The sequence below is a fragment of the Rhinichthys klamathensis genome, unplaced genomic scaffold (genome assembly GCF_029890125.1).
Source record: "Rhinichthys klamathensis goyatoka isolate OS25496 unplaced genomic scaffold, OSU_Roscu_1.1 h1tg000726l_1, whole genome shotgun sequence".
Taxonomy (NCBI): Eukaryota; Metazoa; Chordata; class Actinopteri; order Cypriniformes; family Leuciscidae; genus Rhinichthys; species Rhinichthys klamathensis.
The window spans coordinates 16,507-43,737 of record NW_026607140.1 but is presented as its reverse complement, the minus strand read 5'-3'; the positions used below and the strand labels follow the sequence as shown (position 1 = coordinate 43,737).

The 27,231-nt window shown below is 41.0% G+C and overlaps 1 protein-coding gene across 1 annotated transcript; it reads left to right on the top strand.

Moving 5' to 3' along the window:
* The first annotated feature begins 715 nt into the window (after positions 1 to 715).
* casp10 (caspase 10, apoptosis-related cysteine peptidase) lies at positions 716 to 24,740 on the top strand. The gene is made up of 11 exons (XM_056242410.1): positions 716 to 784; positions 5,790 to 6,088; positions 6,634 to 6,739; positions 14,419 to 14,554; positions 14,841 to 14,905; positions 15,621 to 15,639; positions 15,801 to 15,896; positions 15,949 to 15,974; positions 16,432 to 16,543; positions 17,210 to 17,708; positions 24,535 to 24,740. Exons 1-11 carry the CDS (start codon positions 716 to 718, stop codon positions 24,689 to 24,691), a joined length of 1,584 nt encoding a protein of 527 aa, XP_056098385.1. The 3' UTR covers positions 24,692 to 24,740.
* The last annotated feature ends 2,491 nt before the right edge of the window (positions 24,741 to 27,231 follow it).

Below are 27,231 nucleotides of genomic sequence, written 5' to 3'. Positions count from 1 at the left end.
ATGCTCATATCTGTTGCTTTCGGTGCACTCCATTAAATCTGCATATAGCGCGGGAATTGAAGATCGGATTTATATCCGTTTTGCAAAAACACATTTATGTGACCAGGTGTAAATGGAATCGTTTTGATAAATCAGATAGCTATCCGATCTGAGAAAACGCATGAAGTGGCCAGGTGTAAACAGCCCCTTGCAGACGGTCCCTTCGGATCTGTCTCACAGCCGCCTGCGCATAGAGATCAATGTATTTTATCCACTGCGAAGGAAAGCTCGTTTCGGGGAAAAATAGGTTGTAGCTGCTTGTCTACATTACTACGATTAAAAAGAGGTGTCATTTGTGTAGTAACAACGTTTAGCTGAGAAGTTATTGACCCGGGAAGTTCGAATCTGTGAATGTATTGCCAAATTTACTTAACTCCTATAGAGAAAAAAAAAACATTAGTCAAAGAAATACACAACTCGCAAAGACAACGAGTTTAAATTAAAAGGATAACAGAGTAAAGTATACAAAAACTCTCGAAACATGGCATCTTATATCGTCTCTCGCAGAGAGTGCTATAGCCTACCAGGAGTGTTCATTTAACACGGGTGATTTTGCTGTGTACATAACGAAACTATAGCACTCTGGGCTGTCTTATAAAAAGGAAGGAAGTTCAGAAGAGTTCAGGAGAGGCGTGTCCACAGACTAGGCTACTTTCGATCTGTCGTGTAGAAATGAATGTTACAAATAAATATTCGTGACAAGCGTGATATCTTCACCGTGAACACTATGTCGACTTCAATGAAGGTAAGAACAAGACTGGACCGTAACTTACTGATCACTTTTCTGACATGAAGCCTCAGTCACGATTAGTTGCTCACTAACACGATCGATATTTGTTAATGTTTTTCTAAACCGCGACTAGACGCGCAACATAATGTGTTTTATTATTGTTACTATTTTTTGCTGAGTATTGGATATAGATTCTGTTGAATCTATTCATCAAAAAGATTGAGTCATGGGTAGAAACGATATGTGCCAGTAAGCGGCAATTTTATTTATTTTTTGTGTTATGAGTGATTGATTTTATTAGCTTAAAGTCACCATGAAATCTCAATTCTTGTTTCTTGATGTGTTTTTCGGCGCGAGAGCAACCTGTCACTCACGTGACGTCACGTGAGATCAGCAAAAAATTCCCGACGGACAATTGGCCTGTTCGACTTCATGCAGCGCTGCGAATCTAACAAATCTGTATTTTTATAACAGTAAAAACTCATTTCAGGAATGTAGTCACGAATCGCAATGTTACCTATATTGTGTCATCTTTAGCAAATTAAAACTGGTTAAAAACATACACATTGGTATTTAAATATGCCTACTATAGGCTTATGTTGTGTTTATCACTTTATTCTTGTACAAACAGATGCTGTATTAAGTAGTAGCTACATAAAGTATTGAATGAAAATGTCTCTGAAATATGTTTCACCTCCCCGATCGTTACGACCACACCTAAAATGAACAAAAGTCCCGCCAGAATTTTTCTCATCTGATAAGCCGTTTCACTTCGACAAACATCACAATAACAACTTCAGTTTCATGCTAACTTCAATAATTTCTTGTTAATGAACAACATCCATGCTCATTCCCTATCCTGAGTTACGAGTGATTCTAAACTGACTGGTTCAGTAAAGGCATATTACTTTGAACTATATTTATTTTATATTTATTTTATCCCCACCTTTATCCGTAATGCAGAATCCCTGACAACATTCAAGACAGCTGAAAACACATCTCTTCTGTGAGCACTTAACCTCATAATTTTTTTTTTAAATAAATGATTTCCTTTAAATCCTCCCTTGTCTGGCTTCTGCTACTCTGAGCAATGCCTGAACTTTCTATTTTGAGCACTTCTTGTGTTGTTTTTGCCTGTTCACGATGACTCGCTTGCTTTAGTCCAATCCAATCATTTATACGTTCTATAAAAGTTTACCTCAGTTGTGGGGTAAGATGGCCTCTTTTAATAATTTTATGTTTTGTTCTAACAACTAAGTAAGCAAATGTTCTATTTATTTCCTATTATAACACATTGGCTGAAGCATCACCATCCTGCACATGCTAAACTTATATCTAAATATGTTACAATTTAAAAGTAAATGCACATTGTTCTTCAGGGGGAATCTTCCCATGTCTGCCTAACCTTATCTAACCTGTATAACACAGGCGATGTGTGACACACACAACTGAGTCAGAGTGAGTAAAACCAGCGGTGAACAGTAACGGACAGTTGCAAAACTACATTTCTTCAGTAGCATGTCGGTAGTTCAGCTTTAAAGAAGTGTAGCATTTCCAGTAACAAACTACTTTTCCTACTAGAGCTGAACGTGACTAAACCATCAGGAAGAGCTGAGGGAATAATCAAACTCTCACCTCGAATGGTTAAGATTTGTGCTTTATTAGCATGACAAATACTCACACTATACCTTCATATTTCCTCACAGCGTTTACAGCTGACTTACATACAGATAGAATAGAAAGAATACAGTGTAAAAAAGGAAGTTTCACCTAAAGAAAAATGGAAATACTACAAATAAAAAAAAGAGTAATCCATATTCTTGCATTCTCCTGATAAGAAGAGCAGTTATTGTATGTGTGTGTTGTCTTGTATTTGTGTATATGTGGTGGTGCTGCTACAACACAGGTTTGTCGTGATTGCAGTGTAGATCTTTCTTCCTGTGACGGCCACATTTTCCTGTGTGAGTTTCAAGGGCCTGGTTGTGTGTGTGAGCTGAGTTTGCATCTGGTTTTAGGTTTATTTTTTATCTGTCACAGTGTAGTCTGCAATGGTGAACTGTGGTCCATCAACAAACCGATTATTTTACTTGTACTTATTTATTTACAGAGTATTTTTCTAATATATTGTGGTGAACACGTGGAAACTGTATCAATAACAGTGCATGTATGCATATACATTAGCCGAGCTCGAGCGTGAATGACTGATGTAACATAAACGCTGGTAAAACAAATCTTTCTCCATGCTTAATCTTTCCTCAAAGTAGTGAGAACGACAGACAATCTGCATTAATAGACACAGTTTTAGGTAATAGTGGCCCACACCTGATTAGCAGAAGTATTTCAGTAAGACAGTAATAATGTGAGTTAGCCAGAAGCAGGAGACCTACACAATATAAAACTCAAAACTAAGTATTTTGAACACCATCTTTCAGGAGCAAGCGGTTTGCGAATCCTGCATTGAACTCAGAGATTTTAGAAGTCATCAGTAAAATAAAGGGAACACAGCAAAAGTTAAGGATTATACTGCTCTGCTGTAATATTGTGGTAAAGATTAATTTTAACCACTGATTCTTCACATGCTCGTCCTTGGGCAGGGAAAAAAAAACTACTCAGTTACTATCGTAACCGAGTATTGCGTAGCTATACCGACTGTAAAAAAAGAGCTAAACGCAGTGGGGAAACTCTAGCCTGGCAAACCAGACCTACATCAAGATGTTAGGCCTGGGAACTCACAATTGGCATACCTCAATCCGAGGGGCGGGATAAACAGTTGTCTTTCAATATCCCTCGGCATGCAATAGGACAGCGCTACAACCAACCAGAGCAACGAACGGCTGTGGCTGAGTGAGTCCCATGCGTTTTTCCACCAGTGAACCAGCTAGTTGGTATATTAAACTTTTGCCGTATCCGATCGTCAAAACTCTGAACACATCTTCCTTTTTTAGGAATGACTTAAGTGACGTTCTTCTTAACTCCAAGTCATCCAGAGTCGCGGCCAAAGCCGATTCGAAAGACCGCTGTTCGCCAGCAGCATCTTCTTTGTTTTCAAGCAGAGGGAAATCACCTATGGAAATCACGTAGAACCGTCATAACTCTGCCGTCATTATGTTAAGCCCGCCCACCAACTCTACACGATCTGATTGGCCGGACCAGTTTTTGGTTTTTCCAGCTCAAAAGTCTATGGAGAGTTTCTAGACCACACTTTGCTGCAAAATAATTTTTGCTGCCGCTAGGGTGCGTCTAGATTTCTAGGCTAGGGAAACTCCTTTTCCTCGATTTACTGAAGCCTATATGTAAAACGCATTTGCAGCTGCACAGCTAGCACAGTGAGTGTCTGGCTCGCTCATTGGCTGTGCTGCGGCAACTGGACATCCAATGGCGCGGGCGCCTCTGTCAGAGCCCGCCAAGGGGGCGTGGCCTTAGCCTATAATAGTCAAGGGGGTAATCCACCAGCCGGAAACTGAAGTCTCCCCGGGGGCCGCCATTGGCTAACAAGCCTTCACCTGCTGTTAGCAGTCCATTGACTCCCATTCATTTTGGCGTCACTTTGACAGCGAATAACTTTATATCTGAGGCGTTTAAAGACTCCATTTGTCCATTGTTTATTTCTAAAGAAACACGACAATGTATAAAAGGCTTCATTACATTGTATCTTACGTTATGGCCCAGTAGAAGCAGTTTTTGCAAAAATAGGCTAACGATTGCGTCATAACACGCGACTCTCTGTCGCACAGTAGAGAATTTACCGTATAGACAGATGTAGAAGCTCGCGCGCAATCGGGGGGACTTGGAGGCATAAAGTCAAGGGAGAAGCCCATAGAGAGTCATAAAGTTGATCCTGCTGCGAGCTCATGGACAGCTAATACTCACAATCTCCGGCTCTGTGAGATTCGGAAGGGAATGATTCAGATTACTTTTGGCACAGCTACTAGAAGACGTACAACTGTCAGACAGATTGGTCACGTCACATCTACGTCGTCAATCTCGGTTTGAGCCTGTGCAGTGCGCTTGGCAATCAGGAAGTGAGTGCTTCTAATTGACTTCACTTTTCTCCGTTGAAGTCTATGGGGTCTCTGCGTCCATTTCTTTTACTGTCTATGATAATAGTCCCCCGAACTCACCATTATAGCAGGTGTAACGACTGAAGCGACAACTCGCCAGGTTACTATAGTGCGGCCGGCTACGCAATACTCGTTCCCTTCTTTCAGTGAACTGTCGAACGGTCACTGGATGTGAAGTTGCCGCAGGACAGCCAATGAGCGAGCCAGACGCTCAATGTGCGAGCTGTACAGCTGCAAATGCGTTTTACATATAGGCTTCAGTAAATCGAGGAAAAGGAGTTTCTCCACTGCGTATAGCTACGCAATATGAAGTAACCGTTCGAAAGGGAACTGGCTTTACCTTCACATTGTAGAGCACAGCGCCGTCTTCTCGACATGATGCTATCCAGTGTCCACAGGAATCAGCTGCAGTGTTTGAGAGGGTTTAGGTTTTCCTTGGTGTCTGTGCGTGCAATACGTGGACGGGCAATATGCTAATGTTTCGTCTTGACGTCACAACGAAACGGCTTATGATTCATTTAATTGACTCAAGAGTCGGGCTTTACCCAAATCACGGAAGTGACCTTGACGTCCGGGTTAGCGGTAGCATAAGCCATAAGGCAAGTGCTATTTAAATAAACTCCTGATGCACTTAAAAACTTTCCAATGCCTCGTTTTATGAGTACAGAACCTGTTTGTACTACTGTAGAAGTTTGGTACCATTCCGGGCATTATTGGTGGGGTAATTTACGAGATACAACATTCGGATCCATTAGCGGCTGATATCTCTAAATAAGCTCTAACTTTAATAATGTTCGACCAAGGGAAAAAAGGCTTCTGGAGGGGTTTTTGGCTCGAGTTCATGGTGCAAAGGACCCTAGGTTGAAATTACTCCGAACCATCCCTTTAAATGTTGACACATCAGCTTTACGCATGCAATAGCACCACTGTGTCCCACAGAGGCTTGTTTCTCTGAGCAGGAGCTGGAGTTTCAGCGGATGCTGTTACAAGTACAGGAGTCTCTCACTGCTGATGAAGTGCAGGACATGGTGTTCCTGTGCTCAGATCACATCGCTGCTAAAGACCTCAGCACTGTGAGCGCAGGCAGACAACTCTTCCTTCTTCTGGAGAACCGGGACCTGCTGTCGTCGGAGGACCCATGGCTGCTTCTGGAGCTGCTCAGGATCATGAAACAGAACAGCCTGATCCGCAATCTGCACTTTGATGCTTTCACGCAAACCGACTTCTCAACATTTCCTCAGCGTGTCTCCCGGTACAGGTGAGGATGCGGCTGTTCGTAATAGACCTTATTCAGAGCAGCGCCATGACAGGTATATACAGTAAGCGAGGCTGTGAGGGATAGACATACTGTGTTTTCAATGCTGTAAAAAGCTGTTTAAATTTACACTTACAATTTTCCACCGCTCATGTTGTCTGGAGTTTCTTTGTCTACTGAAATTTCTTTGAAAGATATTTTTGCTGCGTTTCTACGAATAAAAGTACAACCCACTGAAGAGATGTATGTCTGTCCCTCGCAGTCTCGCTTTCGTTTACATTAAAAATCAAAGATGGCAATGATGTGAATGAGGTCTATAGAGACGTGTTTGTTGAAAGGGTGTGTGTTCAGATCTCACATTCAGGCATGTTGACCAGGCAAATATCTACTATCCAAAAGGCACTGGTATTATATAAAGGGATAGTTCACCCAAAAATGAAAATTATCCCATGATTTACTCACCCTCAAGCCATCCTAGAACACAATCAGAGTTATGTTAAAAAAATATCTTTGAAATAATGAACAGTGTTTATTTTTCTGCATTTCAGAAAGTTGTTGTACGAGGTGTCAGAATCCATCTGTGACCAGGACCTGAAAAACATTAAATTCCTCCTCATCAAAACACTATCGCGCAGAAAACTGGAGAAGGAAATGGTGAGAGACGCCATCACGGCATCAGTGACGTCACATTTCTGCATGTGGGGTTTGACTAAACCTTCTTTAAACACGTGTCTTTTAGTCTGACGGCACATTTCTGCATGTGGGGTTTGACTAAACCTTCTTTAAACACGTGTCTTTTAGTCTGACGGCACATTTCTGCATGTGGGGTTTGACTAAACCTTCTTTAAACACGTGTCTTTTAGTCTGACGGCACATTTCTGCATGTGGGGTTTGACTAAACCTTCTTTAAACACGTGTCTTTTAGTCTGACGTCACATTTCTGCATGTGGGGTTTGACTAAACCTTCTTTAAACACGTGTCTTTTAGTCTGACGTCACATTTCTGCATGTGGGGTTTGACTAAACCTTCTTTAAACACGTGTCTTTTAGTCTGACGGCACATTTCTGCATGTGGGGTTTGACTAAACCTTCTTTAAACACGTGTCTTTTAGTCTGACGTCACATTTCTGCATGTGGGGTTTGACTAAACCTTCTGTAAACACTTGTCTTTTAGTCTGACGTCACATTTCTGCATGTGGGGTTTGACTAAACCTTCTTTAAACACGTGTCTTTTAGTCTGACGTCACATTTCCGCATGTGGGGTTTGACTAAACCTTCTTTAAACACGTGTCTTTTAGTCTGACGTCACATTTCCGCATGTGGGGTTTGACTAAACCTTCTTTAAACACGTGTCTTTTAGTCTGACGGCACATTTCCGCATGTGGGGTTTGACTAAACCTTCTTTAAACACGTGTCTTTTAGTCTGACGTCACATTTCTGCATGTGGGGTTTGACTAAACCTTCTGTAAACACTTGTCTTTTAGTCTGACGTCACATTTCTGCATGTGGGGTTTGACTAAACCTTCTGTAAACACTTGTCTTTTAGTCTGACGTCACATTTCTGCATGTGGGGTTTGACTAAACCTTCTGTAAACACGTGTCTTTTAGTCTGACGTCACATTTCTGCATGTGGGGTTTGACTAAACCTTCTGTAAACACTTGTCTTTTAGTCTGACGTCACATTTCTGCATGTGGGGTTTGACTAAACCTTCTGTAAACACGTGTCTTTTAGTCTGACGTCACATTTCCGCATGTGGGGTTTGACTAAACCTTCTTTAAACACGTGTCTTTTAGTCTGACGGCACATTTCCGCATGTGGGGTTTGACTAAACCTTCTTTAAACACGTGTCTTTTAGTCTGACGTCACATTTCTGCATGTGGGGTTTGACTAAACCTTCTGTAAACACGTGTCTTTTAGTCTGACGTCACATTTCTGCATGTGGGGTTTGACTAAACCTTCTGTAAACACGTGTCTTTTAGTCTGACGTCACATTTCTGCATGTGGGGTTTGACTAAACCTTCTGTAAACACTTGTCTTTTAGTCTGACGTCACATTTCTGCATGTGGGGTTTGACTAAACCTTCTTTAAACACGTGTCTTTTAGTCTGACGGCACATTTCTGCATGTGGGGTTTGACTAAACCTTCTGTAAACACTTGTCTTTTAGTCTGACGTCACATTTCTGCATGTGGGGTTTGACTAAACCTTCTTTAAACACGTGTCTTTTAGTCTGACGTCACATTTCTGCATGTGGGGTTTGACTAAACCTTCTTTAAACACGTGTCTTTTAGTCTGACGTCACATTTCTGCATGTGGGGTTTGACTAAACCTTCTGTAAACACTTGTCTTTTAGTCTGACGTCACATTTCTGCATGTGGGGTTTGACTAAACCTTCTGTAAACACGTGTCTTTTAGTCTGACGTCACATTTCTGCATGTGGGGTTTGACTAAACCTTCTTTAAACACGTGTCTTTTAGTCTGACGTCACATTTCTGCATGTGGGGTTTGACTAAACCTTCTTTAAACACGTGTCTTTTAGTCTGACGTCACATTTCTGCATGTGGGGTTTGACTAAACCTTTTTTAAACACGTGTCTTTTAGTCTGACGTCACATTTCTGCATGTGGGGTTTGACTAAACCTTCTTTAAACACGTGTCTTTTAGTCTGACGTCACATTTCTGCATGTGGGGTTTGACTAAACCTTCTTTAAACACGTGTCTTTTAGTCTGACGGCACATTTCTGCATGTGGGGTTTGACTAAACCTTCTTTAAACACGTGTCTTTTAGTCTGACGGCACATTTCTGCATGTGGGGTTTGACTAAACCTTCTGTAAACACGTGTCTTTTAGTCTGACGGCACATTTCTGCATGTGGGGTTTGACTAAACCTTCTTTAAACACGTGTCTTTTAGTCTGACGTCACATTTCTGCATGTGGGGTTTGACTAAACCTTCTGTAAACACGTGTCTTTTAGTCTGACGGCACATTTCTGCATGTGGGGTTTGACTAAACCTTCTGTAAACACTTGTCTTTTAGTCTGACGTCACATTTCTGCATGTGGGGTTTGACTAAACCTTCTTTAAACACGTGTCTTTTAGTCTGACGGCACATTTCTGCATGTGGGGTTTGACTAAACCTTCTTTAAACACGTGTCTTTTAGTCTGACGTCACATTTCTGCATGTGGGGTTTGACTAAACCTTCTTTAAACACGTGTCTTTTAGTCTGACGTCACATTTCTGCATGTGGGGTTTGACTAAACCTTCTGTAAACACGTGTCTTTTAGTCTGACGTCACATTTCTGCATGTGGGGTTTGACTAAACCTTCTTTAAACACGTGTGTTTAAGTCTGACGGCACATTTCTGCATGTGGGGTTTGACTAAACCTTCTTTAAACACGTGTCTTTTAGTCTGACGGCACATTTCTGCATGTGGGGTTTGACTAAACCTTCTGTAAACACGTGTCTTTTAGTCTGACGTCACATTTCTGCATGTGGGGTTTGACTAAACCTTCTGTAAACACGTGTCTTTTAGTCTGACGGCACATTTCTGCATGTGGGGTTTGACTAAACCTTCTGTAAACACTTGTCTTTTAGTCTGACGTCACATTTCTGCATGTGGGGTTTGACTAAACCTTCTTTAAACACGTGTCTTTTAGTCTGACGGCACATTTCTGCATGTGGGGTTTGACTAAACCTTCTTTAAACACGTGTCTTTTAGTCTGACGTCACATTTCTGCATGTGGGGTTTGACTAAACCTTCTTTAAACACGTGTCTTTTAGTCTGACGTCACATTTCTGCATGTGGGGTTTGACTAAACCTTCTGTAAACACGTGTCTTTTAGTCTGACGTCACATTTCTGCATGTGGGGTTTGACTAAACCTTCTTTAAACACGTGTGTTTAAGTCTGACGGCACATTTCTGCATGTGGGGTTTGACTAAACCTTCTTTAAACACGTGTCTTTTAGTCTGACGTCACATTTCTGCATGTGGGGTTTGACTAAACCTTCTTTAAACACGTGTCTTTTAGTCTGACGTCACATTTCTGCATGTGGGGTTTGACTAAACCTTCTGTAAACACGTGTCTTTTAGTCTGACGTCACATTTCTGCATGTGGGGTTTGACTAAACCTTCTGTAAACACGTGTCTTTTAGTCTGACGTCACATTTCTGCATGTGGGGTTTGACTAAACCTTCTGTAAACACGTGTCTTTTAGTCTGACGTCACATTTCTGCATGTGGGGTTTGACTAAACCTTCTGTAAACACTTGTCTTTTAGTCTGACGTCACATTTCTGCATGTGGGGTTTGACTAAACCTTCTTTAAACACGTGTCTTTTAGTCTGACGGCACATTTCTGCATGTGGGGTTTGACTAAACCTTCTTTAAACACGTGTCTTTTAGTCTGACGTCACATTTCTGCATGTGGGGTTTGACTAAACCTTCTGTAAACACTTGTCTTTTAGTCTGACGTCACATTTCTGCATGTGGGGTTTGACTAAACCTTCTTTAAACACGTGTCTTTTAGTCTGACGTCACATTTCTGCATGTGGGGTTTGACTAAACCTTCTTTAAACACGTGTCTTTTAGTCTGACGTCACATTTCTGCATGTGGGGTTTGACTAAACCTTCTGTAAACACTTGTCTTTTAGTCTGACGTCACATTTCTGCATGTGGGGTTTGACTAAACCTTCTGTAAACACGTGTCTTTTAGTCTGACGTCACATTTCTGCATGTGGGGTTTGACTAAACCTTCTTTAAACACGTGTCTTTTAGTCTGACGTCACATTTCTGCATGTGGGGTTTGACTAAACCTTCTTTAAACACGTGTCTTTTAGTCTGACGTCACATTTCTGCATGTGGGGTTTGACTAAACCTTCTTTAAACACGTGTCTTTTAGTCTGACGTCACATTTCTGCATGTGGGGTTTGACTAAACCTTCTTTAAACACGTGTCTTTTAGTCTGACGTCACATTTCTGCATGTGGGGTTTGACTAAACCTTCTTTAAACACGTGTCTTTTAGTCTGACGTCACATTTCTGCATGTGGGGTTTGACTAAACCTTCTTTAAACACGTGTGTTTAAGTCTGACGGCACATTTCTGCATGTGGGGTTTGACTAAACCTTCTTTAAACACGTGTGTTTAAGTCTGACGGCACATTTCTGCATGTGGGGTTTGACTAAACCTTCTTTAAACACGTGTCTTTTAGTCTGACGTCACATTTCTGCATGTGGGGTTTGACTAAACCTTCTTTAAACACGTGTCTTTTAGTCTGACGTCACATTTCTGCATGTGGGGTTTGACTAAACCTTCTTTAAACACGTGTCTTTTAGTCTGACGGCACATTTCTGCATGTGGGGTTTGACTAAACCTTCTTTAAACACGTGTGTTTAAGTCTGACGGCACATTTCTGCATGTGGGGTTTGACTAAACCTTCTTTAAACACGTGTCTTTTAGTCTGACGGCACATTTCTGCATGTGGGGTTTGACTAAACCTTCTGTAAACACGTGTCTTTTAGTCTGACATCACATTTCTGCATGTGGGGTTTGACTAAACCTTCTGTAAACACGTGTCTTTTAGTCTGACGGCACATTTCTGCATGTGGGGTTTGACTAAACCTTCTGTAAACACTTGTCTTTTAGTCTGACGTCACATTTCTGCATGTGGGGTTTGACTAAACCTTCTTTAAACACGTGTCTTTTAGTCTGACGGCACATTTCTGCATGTGGGGTTTGACTAAACCTTCTGTAAACACTTGTCTTTTAGTCTGACGTCACATTTCTGCATGTGGGGTTTGACTAAACCTTCTTTAAACACGTGTCTTTTAGTCTGACGTCACATTTCTGCATGTGGGGTTTGACTAAACCTTCTTTAAACACGTGTCTTTTAGTCTGACGTCACATTTCTGCATGTGGGGTTTGACTAAACCTTCTTTAAACACGTGTCTTTTAGTCTGACGTCACATTTCTGCATGTGGGGTTTGACTAAACCTTCTGTTAACACTTGTCTTTTAGTCTGACGTCACATTTCTGCATGTGGGGTTTGACTAAACCTTCTGTAAACACGTGTCTTTTAGTCTGACGTCACATTTCTGCATGTGGGGTTTGACTAAACCTTCTTTAAACACGTGTCTTTTAGTCTGACGTCACATTTCTGCATGTGGGGTTTGACTAAACCTTCTTTAAACACGTGTCTTTTAGTCTGACGTCACATTTCTGCATGTGGGGTTTGACTAAACCTTCTTTAAACACGTGTCTTTTAGTCTGACGGCACATTTCTGCATGTGGGGTTTGACTAAACCTTCTTTAAACACGTGTCTTTTAGTCTGACGTCACATTTCTGCATGTGGGGTTTGACTAAACCTTCTGTAAACACGTGTCTTTTAGTCTGACGGCACATTTCTGCATGTGGGGTTTGACTAAACCTTCTTTAAACACGTGTCTTTTAGTCTGACGGCACATTTCTGCATGTGGGGTTTGACTAAACCTTCTGTAAACACGTGTCTTTTAGTCTGACGTCACATTTCTGCATGTGGGGTTTGACTAAACCTTCTGTAAACACGTGTCTTTTAGTCTGACGGCACATTTCTGCATGTGGGGTTTGACTAAACCTTCTTTAAACACGTGTCTTTTAGTCTGACGGCACATTTCTGCATGTGGGGTTTGACTAAACCTTCTGTAAACACGTGTCTTTTAGTCTGACGTCACATTTCTGCATGTGGGGTTTGACTAAACCTTCTGTAAACACGTGTCTTTTAGTCTGACGGCACATTTCTGCATGTGGGGTTTGACTAAACCTTCTGTAAACACTTGTCTTTTAGTCTGACGTCACATTTCTGCATGTGGGGTTTGACTAAACCTTCTGTAAACACTTGTCTTTTAGTCTGACGTCACATTTCTGCATGTGGGGTTTGACTAAACCTTCTTTAAACACGTGTCTTTTAGTCTGACGGCACATTTCTGCATGTGGGGTTTGACTAAACCTTCTTTAAACACGTGTCTTTTAGTCTGACGTCACATTTCTGCATGTGGGGTTTGACTAAACCTTCTTTAAACACGTGTCTTTTAGTCTGACGGCACATTTCTGCATGTGGGGTTTGACTAAACCTTCTTTAAACACGTGTCTTTTAGTCTGACGGCACATTTCTGCATGTGGGGTTTGACTAAACCTTCTTTAAACACGTGTCTTTTAGTCTGACGGCACATTTCTGCATGTGGGGTTTGACTAAACCTTCTGTAAACACGTGTCTTTTAGTCTGACGGCACATTTCCGCATGTGGGGTTTGACTAAACCTTCTTTAAACACGTGTCTTTTAGTCTGACGGCACATTTCTGCATGTGGGGTTTGACTAAACCTTCTGTAAACACTTGTCTTTTAGTCTGACGTCACATTTCTGCATGTGGGGTTTGACTAAACCTTCTTTAAACACGTGTCTTTTAGTCTGACGTCACATTTCTGCATGTGGGGTTTGACTAAACCTTCTGTAAACACGTGTCTTTTAGTCTGACGTCACATTTCTGCATGTGGGGTTTGACTAAACCTTCTGTAAACACTTGTCTTTTAGTCTGACGTCACATTTCTGCATGTGGGGTTTGACTAAACCTTCTTTAAACACGTGTCTTTTAGTCTGACGTCACATTTCTGCATGTGGGGTTTGACTAAACCTTCTTTAAACACGTGTCTTTTAGTCTGACGTCACATTTCTGCATGTGGGGTTTGACTAAACCTTCTTTAAACACGTGTCTTTTAGTCTGACGGCACATTTCTGCATGTGGGGTTTGACTAAACCTTCTTTAAACACGTGTCTTTTAGTCTGACGGCACATTTCTGCATGTGGGGTTTGACTAAACCTTCTTTAAACACGTGTCTTTTAGTCTGACGGCACATTTCTGCATGTGGGGTTTGACTAAACCTTCTTTAAACACGTGTCTTTTAGTCTGACGTCACATTTCTGCATGTGGGGTTTGACTAAACCTTCTGTAAACACGTGTCTTTTAGTCTGACGGCACATTTCCGCATGTGGGGTTTGACTAAACCTTCTTTAAACACGTGTCTTTTAGTCTGACGGCACATTTCTGCATGTGGGGTTTGACTAAACCTTCTTTAAACACGTGTCTTTTAGTCTGACGGCACATTTCTGCATGTGGGGTTTGACTAAACCTTCTTTAAACACGTGTCTTTTAGTCTGACGGCACATTTCTGCATGTGGGGTTTGACTAAACCTTCTTTAAACACGTGTCTTTTAGTCTGACGGCACATTTCTGCATGTGGGGTTTGACTAAACCTTCTTTAAACACGTGTCTTTTAGTCTGACGGCACATTTCTGCATGTCTTTTAGACGCTGCTGCAGTTGTTTTTGGAGATGGAGAAGGAAGACCTTTTAAATGAAGACAATTTGGACGTTCTGCGGGAAATTATTTCCAAGATCCATCCCGGTTTAGAAAAAAGAGTTATTCAATACAAAACAGAGAGTTGTGAGTGTGACTGTTTTATTATTTAATGATGTGATGTGTGAAATATATATATATGATTTATTAATTTGCCTCTCATATGTAAAATAAGTTAAACTACTGTAAATCAAGACTGTGAGGAGATTAACCCTCTGGGGTTTGAGGAGTTTTCTGATCTTGTTGACTAGAGTTTTTGCTACAAAATGTGTTAATTGATGTTATGCATGTTCTACAATGGGAATCATATAATTATTATGGTTGCATTCTATAGAATTAGAATAATTGCATTGTTTTTTCTGTCCTATTGCAGCTGGTGGAATGGTTATTGCTCAAGAGACCGGGATTAATTCCTCCGACACGGACACACCAGCTCCGGTATAACTTCATTTGCCTAATTTGCATTCATGTTCATATACTACTCATCCTCATATCATCTTTCTTCTGTGGAACGCAAGAGGGGAATTTTTTTTTATAATCTTTTTATTATTTCCATTTTTGTATGCACTATGCATATATAAGATTATAAGAAGTGGAATATTTTTAGATTTTCATTTTCACTGACTTTTTACAAGTCTATTGACTTCAAAAGACACTATATTCACTTCAGTTCAAAAGTTTGGGGTTGGTAAGATTTAATATATATATTATATATATATATTGCTAGAAGTCTCTTCTGCTCACCAAGGCTGCATTTATTTGATCAGAAATACAGTAAAATTATAGGAATACTGCGCAATGTTAATACCATTTAAATATCTTAAATAACTCTGTGATCAAAGCTGAATGTTCAGCATCATTACTCCAGTCTTCAGAGTCACATGATCCTTCAGAAATCACTCTAATATGATGATTTGATGATCAAGAAACATTTATGATTATTATCAATTTTGAAATTTGATGAATAGAAAGTTCAAAAGAACAGCATTCGTTTGAAATAGAAATCTTTTATAACATTATAAATGCCCCTATACTGGAACTTTTGATTATTTTAATGTATCCTTTCTGAAAAAAAAAAAAATAACATTAACATATAAATGCACTTACTACTTATTACTGTTGAACTTAGTCTCTTTCTCTCTTCGTCCCACAGCCCTCGCCGCTGACATCAGGTGAAGTGACTTTACATGCTTTGCAGAAAGTAATGTAGAAACTCCATGTAAAACTTTATAATTATTTACAAGAAATGGGAATTCATGCAAATTTAAATATACAAAAATGATAAATGCAGCAAACTCAAAGCATATTTGTGTGGCGTTGTTCTTCTCGACAGTGGACACAATGGAGGACCAGGTGGACAGACTCAGTCTGAGTAGAGCTTCTGAGATTAGTGGAGGTACTGTAGGAAATGTCCAAAACAACATCATGTGTGATCTCTGTTTTTCATCTTATACTAATTTTTTTTTTTATCTCTGTCTTAGATCAGAGTCTGACTGAAAATCCAGAGGTAAGACCTTTTACACATTATATCTTTATTCTCGGTTCAGTACATGTTAAGCTTAATCAAACATATGCAAACATATTTCTGGCAGGCTATCTTTATTAAATTAAGCCACATTAAGGTCTTTCTTTGTAACAGTTTTCTATTCAGAATATTATGAACAAGTCTGTTGCATTTGAAAATGAGGGAGACTAGAGTTTTGCAATAGAACACAAAGTTTCTTGAAGGAAAACAATACTTTTGTGAGAAAATGCTAAGTTTCTCTGCGATACTTTAAGAGAACGCTCTTGTTCTGTAGTACATCTGTTAGGTTGTGTTTATTAGTTTTGCTCTATTTGGCCATGATCTGTGTAGCTAACTATATTAGCGTACACTATATTGTGTTATACTGGACACCCCTGCTTAAATCAGACCTGATGTTCTTCACATTCGCCCGCCTAACACTGCATGTTGTGAATGCCAGATCCCGCAGTATGAGATGACAGGGGACAGGAGAGGAGTCTGTCTAATCATCAACAACCGTGACTTCAGTGCATGCACTCTGGGAAACAGAGAAGGAACAGACATTGACAAAGGTTAGTGTAACAAACACAACTAAAACCAACGATCATGTCGATAGCCTGATAACCATCACAACACTATCAGCATTGGTTGCGGAGTGGTTTTTAGTGTGTTGCTATGTGGTTTCTTAGGGTTTTTGTCACCAGCCCAAGTCAAAATGATATTCTGGTCTCTAGATATGGCTCGGGTTTCTCCTTCAAAAAATATAAAAGGCCCATTCACACCAAAATGATGCTAGAATTGGTTGCGATGAATATTTTAATTTGAACGAACGGCTATTAAAGGGTTAGTTCACCCAAAAATGAAAATGATGTCATCAATGACTCACCCTCATGTCGTCCCAAGCCCGTAAGACCTCCGTTCATCTTCGGGACACAGTTTAAGATATTTTAGATTTAGTCCGAGAGCTTTCTGTCCCTCCATTGGAAATGTATGTACGGTATACTGTCCTTGTCCAGAAAGGAAATAAAGACATCATCAAAGTAGTCCATGTGACATCAGTGGGTTAGTTAGAGTGTGTTGAAGCATCGAAAATACATTTTGCTCCAAAAATAACAAAAACTACGACTTTATTCAGCATTGTATGTGTTCCGGTTCTGTTGTGGATCCGCGTTCAGTGCCGCCGCTGACGTAAGACGCTGCTGACGTGTGTCTGGTCTTGTGTGTGTGTGTGTGTGCAGCCAGTCTGGAGGCTGTGTTCCAGTGGTTGGGCTTTGAGGTGGTGGTTGAGCAGGACTGCGATCACATGCGTATGCTGCAGGTGTTGAGGGAGCTGGCGTCCCGTGACCACACACCGGTGGACTGCGTGGTGTGCTGCGTGCTGAGCCACGGGCGTGTGGAGGGCATCGCCGGGGTCGATGGAGAGACCGTCACCGTCAGAGAGCTGACGGAGACTCTGAGTCCAATGTGGTGCCCCTCACTCTTCCAGAAACCCAAACTGTTCTTCATCCAGGCCTGCAGGGGCACCAGAGAGCAGAGAGCAGTGTTTGGTCAAACTTTCCCAGAAGATGAGGACTCGCCGGTCAGCGACGCAGCTGTACCCAGAGACTCCATCCCCGAGGCGGCGGACTACCTGCTAGCCACCTCAACCGTACCTCACCATGTCTCATACAGGGAAAAGGGCAAGGGCTCCTGGTTCATACAGTCCCTCTGCCGCAATCTGAAGCTGCTGGTGCCAAGGTGAGCGCGCATCCAAGACAACACAGTGCTATTCACATCAGCAGAGCTGGAAAGACCAGTGCTGCGTCCCAATTCGCATACTATCCGTCTCGAAAATAGAATTAGTACGTCCCAAATCATAGTATGTTGAAATGAGTGTTGGGAAGAGACCCAGATGGTCTACTATATCCGGTCAGAACCCGAAGTGCAGATCGATGCGCACGCTAACGGCTGATATTGCCCACAACCCATCGCGCGTTGGACGAGGATCCGATTAGAACTACAAACACGAGTGAAAAGTGGTAAAAAACTACAGACATGGAGGACGCGCGAGTCCGGCGGTTATGTAGAGAGGTTTAGATAAAGGGGATAAAGGGCGTAGTATAATGGTGCGTTCACGTGCTATGCAAAATATGATATTTTCCACTTGTGAACTGGTATTTAGCAGTGTGTTGCATTCAAGTGCTTTTGTTGTCGTAATGTGGTAAAAAGATGGAGATCCAGACCTGTTATTTAGCTAAAACTATTTTAGATTGCTTAAGTCATCTGCTACAGCAAGAAAATGATTTATCAAAACTCAAACGGTAAATAATATGCGGTATATTTTCTAGATCATGAATGGTACATATTTTTACCATTCACGACTCTCGCGTTACTCTCCGCCATTTTGAAAAGGTCAAAGGTTATTTATCCTCTTCAACTCGTGCATCAAAATATTCTACGAGCTGCCCAGTGGAAAATACCACATGAGGGGGTGTTCACGTGCATTTTCCACGTCGGCTTTTGGTATTTACCATAATTACCATAGCACGTGAACGCACCATAAGTAGGCGAATTGGGACGCAGCACAGCGGTCAGAAAGTAAAAGTCCTGCCATATGTTTATTCCACCAGCTAATTACACTAATTAGTTGTGTCTCCTGGCTGAAAAATGGCTAATTAGCAAATCCAGGTGAGCGGAACAAAATACCGAGGAGGACTTTTACTGCCTGAACCTGGACTTCACACCCCTGCATACGTTTATTTAAAACTCGCTTTGAGATTTTGTGCCTTAAGGCCTGTTCACACCGGGACGAATTTCGCGCGCGCTATTCGCCGACGTTTAACGCCTCGTGACTAAACAAAGGGCGCCAATGTGAGTGTGCACACCGACGCGAAAAACGCCACGCGTAAAAGCGTCATTTTTTAAAAAATGCCTCGGGTTTTTTTTTTTGGTTTGACGCGCCGCGTCAAAAACTATCCGACCAATGAGATTGCTGCTTTTGCTCACGTGTCTGGAGCTTCTGAAGTTACAGTAAAACACAACTTGGTGGCGCTCACACACAAAATGGTCTTGCCGAGCACACATACGTAACGGCGAAGAAGATGCGCCAAGTAGCGTCTACATCATAGATATCCATAATAAAGGCTAGATGTCTCGTCCGCGCTGCTGGCCAATGGCCTTTATTATGGATATCTATGGTCTACACTGCCGGGAAGAAATAAGACGAGGAAGATGCAAGGCAAGATGAATGTAGAGCTGCTGGTCTCGTTGGTGTCGGAACATAAAGAACTATATGACAAACGCGACAGCGACTACAAAATAGGACTATTTCTGTTTTACATTAAGCGCCATCTAATGTCAGGGAATGAATTTGCATGTTCACTCGGCTCAACGTCAGCGAAAATCGCTTGGGTGTGAACACAAAAAACGCGTTGAAAAACGCTGACGAATAACGCGCGCAGATATTCGTCCCAGTGTGTACGGGCCTTTACTGTCCTCATATATATGATTCAGTGCAGACTGGGGTTGTGTCAGCAGCATTAAACATTGCTGCGTTAACTCCTGTGCCAAAAAAAAGAAAAGAAAATGCTGCCCTGGGAAGCGTTTCCCGAAAGCATCGTTAGACAACTGTGGTCAACTTCCGTCGTTATCAGCAGTTCAACGAGTCGCTGTTTCCCGAAAACAGTTCTAACGAACACTCAGAGTATCTTGTTTGCATGACATGAGGACTTAATAAATCCTTATCTTGAGCCAAATAAGCAAACATTCAGTACAATCTGTAGCTTTTATTTAGAATATATATACAAATGTCACAGTAACCATCCTTTTATATAAGTGTCATTTGGGCAAAAAACTTGCGACTATACCGAGGCGTAGGAGGAGTAATCTTAACTGTACAATAAAGTAAAAAAGAACTTACTGTCGATCATCAAACACATTTATGCAATCCAAAAACCTGTGTCTATAACAACTTTAGTAGTAGGTAGAGAGTCTCTCGACACGCCGCATCTTATACTGGAGTATAAACCAGATCCTGGCGCTGCATTATTTACGATATTATAATGTATGCAATATTTAAAACATTAAATATTCACATCAGGTTAATATCACATTTATTGTCAATAACAATACTGCGACACTATATTATAGCTTTAGCACAATGCAACCTTTGCCTTGCACAGTATGCAGATTTGTTCTGTATGTATATTCCTTTTAATTCCTTTTTGATTTATTGGCTGAATTTGAAATACTACCTTATTATTTCTGTCACATATTTAAAGTACACTATTTTTTATTATTTTATTTACCGTTTTTGTGTACGAGTATGGTACACTGCACAGTATTCAGCATTCAATACTCCTAACATACATTAGAAGAAAAAAACGTTCAAGACTATTATATCAATGCAAGCATAGTTTAAAGGGGTCATGACATGGTTTTTTGTTTTGTTTTATTATGTTTCCTTAGGTGCAATTATAGTATTAATATAGTTTTTTGTACAATTTTTTTTTAAAAATGTAGTGATTTATGACCTTTTCCCACCCTGTTTCTCCCCCTCTGATTCAAACAGTCTGTTTTGGAGGTGTTTCCCCTTTAAGAGTTCAGTGTTAACGCCCATTGTTATGATTGGCTAACGTCAGTGCTGCTTATGCATAAATTATTAACGTTAATCATTTTGTATCACATGTACACAATGCTCCGCCACGTGAAACTTCGGTCTTCCGATCTTTTACCATCGTGTCAATTCTCAATTGATTTTGATTCATATGCGCGAGGGAGAGAGAGAGGGAGAGCAAGACAGTTTGAAGGCGCGCGCGCGGCCGGGGCTCTCTCTCTCTCTGCTCGTTCTTTCAGTAACATGCGCTCTGTCACACTCATCTACATCACTCACCGAACAAATAAGGCTTTGGCATATGCTGCAAATAAACTGCATCCAACTGCTTTCCCTGACGTCCGGATCGTTCGGCAGCATTCAAACATGTTGTTTGTCCACAGCCAGGAACAGCACATCTGCGTGGCATTGCAGTCATCTTGTAAACAGACCCCCTCGCTGCGATGATGTGAGCTGAGGGGTGTTTGGTGTTTTTAGCCCCCAACGGCGCCGTCCAGGCAGCGAGGAGATGGGTAGGTTTAGGGACGAGGTTAGGGTTAGCTGCCTGGAAGGAGCCATTGGGGGCTAAAAACACCATCGAGCGAAATGAGGCGTAGTTGTCTTGCACTGGAGCAGGGGCGGAGCCAGACGATGTAAACATTCGGGGCTTAGCCCAAACCAGGGGCATCTATTTTTATTATGTGGGGGTGCTCTCCCTAGGGGGGTACGGGGGTTAACCTGACTCCGCCAGATGGATTTGCTCCGCATATCCATCTGGAAACCTTCCGTTGAAGTAGTTTTGGTAAGGGGCGAAAATACTGGTTAGCTGATTGGCCTATGTTGGTGATAGACGGGCCAAATCAACCAATTAGATCAACGAAGCATATGACGTACTAACAGAGCGTATCTTTTCCTCTGAGAAAAGCCTCCAGAGCAGTGTTTTGCTCTTTTTTCAGTGAAGAAATACTCTGTAATTCCGATAAAACTTGCTCGATAGCCACGCTGATGCTAGTTTCATCCGCTGAAGCCGACATGCTCTTTAGACTGAACTGACGCGCTTCTCGTTGCGTCACACCTCAACCCGCCTCAAAGCCAACGCTGATTGGACGTTCGTTTGGTGAACTGCTCCCAAATTTTCTTTAACGGAAAGTATCCAGTAGTGATGGGCGATACTGCAAATTTCTGTATCGATCCGATACCAAGTAAATACAGGGCCAGTATCGCCGATATCGATACCGATACCGATACTTTTTCATTTTAAAAGCATGAATTTGAACTTGTATGCACTTTCCTGTGCTAGAGCAGTGTGTCATGATTTATGAGGTGAATGCATCATTAATATGCTAAATCTGAACACGTTTTCATGACTACTAGGCCTAAATATTTTGTGATTTGTGCTCTCAGCTCCCCTTTAATTAGTCAGTGACTTTTACAAAACTACCCTAATTATAGTAATAGCCTACTAGTACTAGCCTACTGTTCAAAAGTTTGGGGTCTGTAAGATTTTTATTTCTCTTAGTAAAAACTGTAATATTACAATTTAACATAGGCTATCTGTTTTCTATGCCATAGTAAACTGTAATTTATTTATGTGATCAAAGCTAAATTTTCGACATCATTACTCCAGTCATGATGATAATTCATTTTAATATGCTGATTTGCTGCTTAGGAAACATTTCTTATTATTATCAATGTTGAAAACAGTTTCATATTTAGTTGGAAACCATGATACATTTTATGCAGAATTATTTGATGAACAAAGTTCAAAGAACAGCATTTATATGAAGTAGATTTTTTTTAAGAGTGCAAAACCCTTGACTGTCACTTTTTATCAATTTAATGCATCGATCCTTGTTGAATAAAAATATTAATTTCATAAAAAAGATCTTACTGACGTCAACATTTTAAACCGTTATGTACAGTTTTGGTTTGTTTATTGCGAAATAACTCCCGATTGTTTCTCTGTCATCTAAGCAAGGCTTCGTTTCCCAAACGCACTGGGCATGTGAGCTCAGCGAAGCACCAGCATCGAACGCTCTCTGTGATTGATTGGTTTCGTCTTGTATACAGATGACTAGGATAAAAGGTTCTATCCTGCACAATTACCCGCTAACATTCGCTTATTTTTCCACTTAGAAGCTTATTTTACGCACTGAATTGCGTGCTAAATTAATAAAAAATTACTGGTAAAAAAAATACACATTTGGATCGATATTTTTATGTGAGGATCGATCCTTTTCGATACCACGTCAGTATCGAAGTATCGATACTTCAGGATCGATCCGCCCATCACTAGTATCCAGACTGATCTGCGAGTGAAACCTTGAAAGCTCGCGAGATCAGGATGGTCTCACGAGGCTATACGGGGGTATGCCCCCCCGGGAATTTTTTTTTGAAAAATAAACCATTAAAAGGCACTTTCTGGAGAGTTTTGTGCAAAGAAATTGATAATTGAGTATTACATGAAATGTGAAAAACTGTAAGGTTAAGAGCATATACTTTGCATTGTTGTAGAAGATTTAGCGTTTACGTTACTGTTAATCAGTCATCACTTGATTACACATTGTATTACCTTGTTATATAGTGACCCATACAATGTGCCACACATAATGTGCCACATGAAGAGAGATACACACACACACATACACACAGCCTACTCTGCGACTGCGAGTCTTGGTCTAGCAAGTCTTATATTTCTGTAATTCACACAGATCAAACACAAATATGCTGACTGAATAGACTGCTAGTTTATTTTGAGAGCCAGCTAGCCGTTCTCTTGGCAGTTTGCTGATAATCCGGTGTCTGAAGTAAATATGAGTAAAATGCTCAAAACATCTCTTGAGAAAAATCACAAGGACAACCTAGTCTTGGTTATTTAATTTTGATTTAGTCTTATTTTCCTTACCTTGTCATTCAAGGCCAGGGCACTTTTTTGTACATTTCTGGAACTTTTGCGCGCTACTACATCCCGCGCAACAATCTCGCAGGAACATTAATTATTGCTGCGCACATTTATCCGTGTCACCTAGATGCGCATGCACAAGAATACGGCCGTTTTCCGATTGTTCTCATCTCAGCTCCGCAGAGACAAAATAGACATGCCATTTTAAAAATCTTTCATTTATTGTCAAAGATATGTTTTCAAAAGCATCACTTTCATCAAATTTTATGTGACATAAATAATTTCCAGTATAAAGGCAACTGACTGCAAACATGTGCCGTGGCTGAGCCAGTGAGCTCGCTACGACGACGGTCACGGTGAAACCAAACCCCATATTAGACTTTCTCTGGTGAAACCATGGGTGAAACATACAACAGCCCGCCAACGGCAAGCCCCTGATGACAACGACGACGAAGAAGACGATTTATATTCTTCTTCGTTAGTTTTTATTGGCAGTTGGCATACAAGCTGAGTGATGCGCGATGCAATGCATTACCGTCCGCCACCACGCACGGTGGTAGAGCTTTTGTTTCATTTTTTGCCGCTCCAGTCAGAAAGACTGAGAGGAAATTAAACAAAGTTGAAGTCATTTTAAAAAACCTAAAAGATTCGGGGCTTTTGACAAAACATTCGGGGCTTAAGCCCAATTAGCCACCCCCCCCGCTCCGCCCCTGCGCTGGAGGCGGTCATATGCAAACGACTGGTACGTCACTTCGTACTGTGACGTCACTTCATACCATGGATCCACAACGAGCTGTATTTAGAGCTTGATTAAATAAATGCTTCGTTTATAATGGGGAGGACGTCTTAAGCTATGAAACTTGCAGGAAGTTTTAATAGTAGGCTACATAGATCTCTTATATACCAAAAGATCAAGGCAAATTCGGTTTCTCATGTCATGACCCCTTTAATATGTGGATATAAATCCCTCAAGCATCTTTGGCAATGAATGAATGCACTGCGGAAACACTGATTGAGATGGAAGTAACTAAGCTTAACTGTCTAACTTTGACTCAGTTGTGTGTGTGTGTGTCTGTCTTGTGTGCATGCAGGGGGACAGATCTACTCTCCATTCTGACGCAGGTGAACGGAGACGTGAGCAGGAAGACGGACAAGAGTGGTCTGAGGAAGCAGATGCCACAGCCAGAGTATACTCTCACCAAGAGAGTGGTTTTCCCTCCTCCCAAAACTCAACCACCCCCTCCATGATGTCCTCCAGTTTACCGGCCCGTCATCGAGTGCTGACTCGCTGAGCCATATCGTTGTCTTTACTTGAAATGCCATTTCAAAATTTACCATCATTTCCAATTTGCAAAAACATTACCATCTATGCAATTTACTGTAATACTTGAATGGACCTTTCTATGGACCCTAAGGCATGACGTGGTTCAATAGATCGGCTACTGCACATACAAATTCTATTAATATTGCTATTTTTGGGTGAATATCTTTTGTAAGAAGCTGTTTAAAAACTTTCCAGGGTTTCTACGCCGTTTGGAAAAGTATGGAATTTGATTTTTAGTAATTTCCAGGTCTGGAAAAGTATGGAAAAAAGAAAGCACAATATGGAAAAATATTTGCATTTCCAGACTATTCACCCTATTTAGTTTTATATAATAGAAAATTAAGAATTTAATGAAAATAAATGTATCATACAAAAAGTGTGTTTTCATGGCAGCTGTTTAGTGATTGTCAAAAACGACGAAGGTGCACTTTTTCAGTATGCAAAAATGCAGGTAATAAGCGTTTTGGGTTTCTTCTCATGATATTCTTAGCATTCTTACAGAGCCACTAAAAGGATCTTTGCAAAAAAAACAAAAAAATGCAGACTTTAATGTGTGCATGAAACCATTAACCTTAGCATAGACAATGCACACTGAGCCTCCTATTGCACCATCAGCCCATTTCACTGTGTGGTTTCTCCGCCATATAGAGTATGTGTTAAAGCAGACTCGAGGCCTTGAAATAGGATGATGTACATGATGATGTAATGAAAGAAAAATTTGACCACTTTTTTTTAAGCACCAGTGTTTTTATAGACCCTTGAACTATAAGAACAATGCACACAGCCATATTGTGCCATCAGCCCATTTTGTGTCATGGTTCCTCTGCCTCCATTAAGGATTCATTAAATTGGACATTAGGCCTTGATATTAGAGGGACGTAAAATCATGCCTGTTCCTCTCATAGATATCCATAATAAAGGCTAGATGTCTCGTCCGCGCTGCTGGCCAATGGAGGTCGACGTCCGCACCTGGCGGCCATCTTGTCACAGGCAGCTCGCTCACTCGTTACATTGTGTTTTAATGGTGCATGTACTTTTTAAATAACCATAACTTGCTCAATTTTCTACCGATTTTCAAACGGTTTGGTTTGTTATAAACGTCAGAGATGTAGTTATGACACTGCATACTTATGAATAATAAGTGTAAAAATAAATAATCATCCAGAATTATAGCCACGTTATTAACGTTTGTAAGAAACCAAACCGTTTGTAAATCCGTCAAGATTTCAACGAGATGAGAGTATTTGTGTTCCTGCTGATCACTCATCTTACATCAGGCACCACAGAGCCCGCCAGAAAGCTTGCCTGTGACAAGATGGCCGCCGGTGATGATGATAGAGACTCCGCCGTAAGACATCTAGCCTTTATTATGGATATCTATGGTTCCTCTCTCCACTGTCGCTGCTCCTTCTTTATGCCTCCGCTCCTCCGTGAGAGATGCGAGACCGGTGCGTCACACAGGTGTTGTTCATTATCACTCACCGCCGCTCTCATGTCCCTCGGCCTCGTCCTGCTTGCCACAATATTATTTCAGCAACATGAGAAGCCAGTGAATTAGCAGGTTTCAATTGTTGCTTTGCACAGTGTGTGACATTTTATCTACATGTAACGTGGCTAGAGTTTTGACACCGAGTCAATGGGCTCTGTCTAATTCTTTCTTTTTCGCTTGTTTATCGACATCATTTTTTCCTTTTACCCGTATTTGTTCTATGAGCAGGTGTCACTCGAAAAATTGCAGCTGCAGCTCGCCGGCAATCTCGAGTTTGGTTTGAATGACGGCGCGCTGTGCAAGAGAGGGGTGTGATCAGCGCGTACACGAGCGTGATTGACACTGCTAAGACACTCCTCCTGGCTCTGATTGGTTGTTTCTGACCGGGAGCGGTGTATTTCTGCAAATGGCAATAGGACCACTGGGAGGAGCCAGAGGAGCTTGATTTTTTCACAGATTATCTGTCTCATAGTCTACTGTCAGGACATAATGACAGTTTTAACAAATATGTAAAAAAAATATATATATATTTGTTACCTACTGCAGCTTTAAGGTAAAAGCAGAGAATGTCTAATATAGGGAGAACTTCCACTCTCAGTACACTTCTGGCTTCTGAACTGGTTGCAGTTCCACTCTGGTTCCAGATGAGGGCGCTCACAGGACGAGTGCAGAATGAATGGAGGTCTATGGAGCAATACCCCTCAAAATACACTTTTCTCAGGATATAATTTTTTGTCTAGTAATTGGAATGTTGTATTCGAATCGAGATGCAAAGAAATTACACATTGTTGGGTGTTAGATTTTTTAGAGTCACTTATTTTCTTTAAAAAGTCTTTTTTAAATATCTTCTTTTTTGTTCAACAAAGAAACTCACACAAGTTCGGAACAACACAAGGGCGAATAAATGATGACAAAAATTACATTTTTGGGTGAACTGTTCCTTTCCTTTGGTACAGTAAAGGGAAGCTTCACATT